The sequence below is a fragment of the Gekko japonicus genome, unplaced genomic scaffold, assembly GCF_001447785.1.
Source record: "Gekko japonicus isolate JY-2015 unplaced genomic scaffold, Gekko_japonicus_V1.1 scaffold786, whole genome shotgun sequence".
Lineage (NCBI taxonomy): Eukaryota > Metazoa > Chordata > Lepidosauria > Squamata > Gekkonidae > Gekko > Gekko japonicus.
In genome coordinates this window covers 658,247-660,437 of record NW_015159734.1, presented here as the reverse complement: position 1 = coordinate 660,437, position 2,191 = coordinate 658,247, and the positions used below count along the sequence as shown (strand labels likewise).

General features: G+C 52.7%; 1 protein-coding gene across 1 annotated transcript in view; it reads left to right on the top strand.

The window, feature by feature from the left end:
- The first annotated feature begins 240 nt into the window (after positions 1-240).
- TRIM33 (tripartite motif containing 33) overlaps positions 241-2,191 on the top strand; it is a 96,912-nt gene continuing 94,961 nt past the window's right edge. Inside the window, exon 1 of the mRNA XM_015429273.1 lies at positions 241-739. Within this exon, the coding sequence (XP_015284759.1) occupies positions 241-739 (499 nt within the window). The remainder of the gene's footprint in view (positions 740-2,191) is intronic.

The following is a 2,191-nucleotide window of genomic DNA, read 5'->3' as shown; positions in this document are numbered from 1 at the left end:
CACGGCCACAGCATTACATTGCGCCTCACCACTTTTCCCCTTAAACTCTCCCTCCCGTCTCTTTTTTATGCCCAAAGTGCGCGCACGCCTAGCCCCGCCCCCCGTCCTTCTTCCTAGGTCCCCGCTCTCCTCGCGCCAGATGTATCTCGGTGACGCGCGCGCAGGCTGATTCCGTGCGTGCGGACGCATGCGCGGACCTATACGTGAGCAAAGCGGGGAGTCGGGTTCAAAGGAGGAAATATGGCGGAAAACAAAGGAGGAGGCGGTGGTGGTGGGGAGGGGGCTGTGGAGGCCGCGCCGGCTGGGGGTGGTCCGGAGCCTGCCACCGCTGCAGCCGCTGTCGTTGTCACCTCCGCGGCAACAGTGGCGTCCCCGCCCCCTCCGGCCCCCGCCCCTCTCGACGACAGGGAGAGTCCTGCCGCGGTGGTCCTGGCTGCGCCGGCGGACAAGGGCCCAGGGGAGGCGGAGGCCGCGGTGGCGGTGAGCGGAGGCCTGGGCTCCGGCTCAGTGCCGGCGCCGCTGGGGCCCAGCCCGGCGCCCCCTGCCCTGTCTAGCGCCGCGCCAGGCCCGCTGTCGCTCCTGGACACCTGCGCCGTCTGCGCGCAGAGTCTGCAGAGCCGGGAGGCCGAGCCCAAGCTGCTGCCTTGCCTGCACTCCTTTTGCCGCCGTTGCTTGCCGGAGCCTGAACGCCAGCTCAACGTGCCCGTGCCCGGCGGCGCCAACGGGGACATTCAGCAGGGTGAGTGGGAAGACGCAGGGCATGGGCAGTGGGGGGTGAGGGCCCCGGCTTTGGCAGGGGAGGATGCGAGGGGCGGATCTGAGCAAGGTGGGAGAAGGGAGACAGGTAGGTTACTAGGTGGCATTGGCGCAGAACGTGAGTGGTGCTTGACGTGGCTCCTTTGGAGGGGCTGCAGAGTAATCGAAGGTGCTCTTTAGAAGGTTGACATACTGGGCTGGACGTGGTCCATCATCGAGGATGTTGGGTGAGGCGGTGGAGCTTCCTTTGGGAATGCAGTCTATGTAGAATTTGCTATGCTGCTTGGCATGCGACCCACAGACTGTGGCTTTTTTGTATCAAGGCCTGGCATTGGAGATTTCATCGCTCTTGTATCACCTTGAGTGACTAGGTTACTAAGTACATAGGAAATAGTTCATTTCATACCGTGCTTTGTTGAACATAAACATGACTATTCTCAAAGCCTTCGTTAAAGCAATGACCATAATGCAACTTCTGAGCATGCTGTGTGAAGGCTGTTTTGCATGAGTAGCCAGTTGTAGAAGTAGCGTGTTAGAAAAAAAATGGGGTGAGAGATGTGGATGTTTACTGACATGTTCAATAGCAATGGTACACACATCTGGAGATGTTTACCAGGTGTTCTCTTGCCTGCCATGAGTGGAAAAGTATAAAGTATGTTTCCAATGTGGTCTTCAAAGATGAATATTCCCCTTTGTCAAGGAATTTATTAGGAAGTGAGACTGGGTCCTATTCTCTCTTATCCGTGTTGAATTAGCTTTGGCCACTAGTCTGTTGGTTCTTTGGCTGAGCATCCTACAAGGCTTTGCAGTCGACGAAGTGCTGTATTTTCCCCAAGCAAGAGTGGATTCTCTGATGCACTCTGCCCTAGAAAACCATTTATATTTCTCCAAGTCCATGGCACTCTAAGCCTGAGGTATACTTGACAAGTACAGGTCTAGAGCCTCACTGACCCACTGACAATATACAGATTATCACTTGAAGAGGTGCCATAATAGTCTGGGTTTTTTTGCCCTTATAGATACTACATTAACCACAGGCAAAGTTCATGCTTGCTGTATATGAGGGGCTGGATATTGGCAAATATATCAGATGTTCGTCACAGGTTGAATTGATAACTACAATGGCTTCTATAGACAGCAAAAATATATTTAACGTCTGGATTTTCTCTTGGGCATTGTTGTATGCCAACCACCCTCTTTATGGGTCTTGACAAACAACCAGGATATATCCTTTAAAACTTCTGTGCATTCTATTTCAGGTATTTGATTAAATTTGTATGCTGCATACTAGAGTGTTATAAATTTGAAAGTTTCTGGATTATGGTTTTGAAGTTCAATAAATGAGATTCTTAGGAACAACCACCTCTCTCTTAAACGCAATTGAAGTCTCTGCTGTTTCTCTCCCTCTCTGTTGAACCTGTTGGGAATGGGAGTT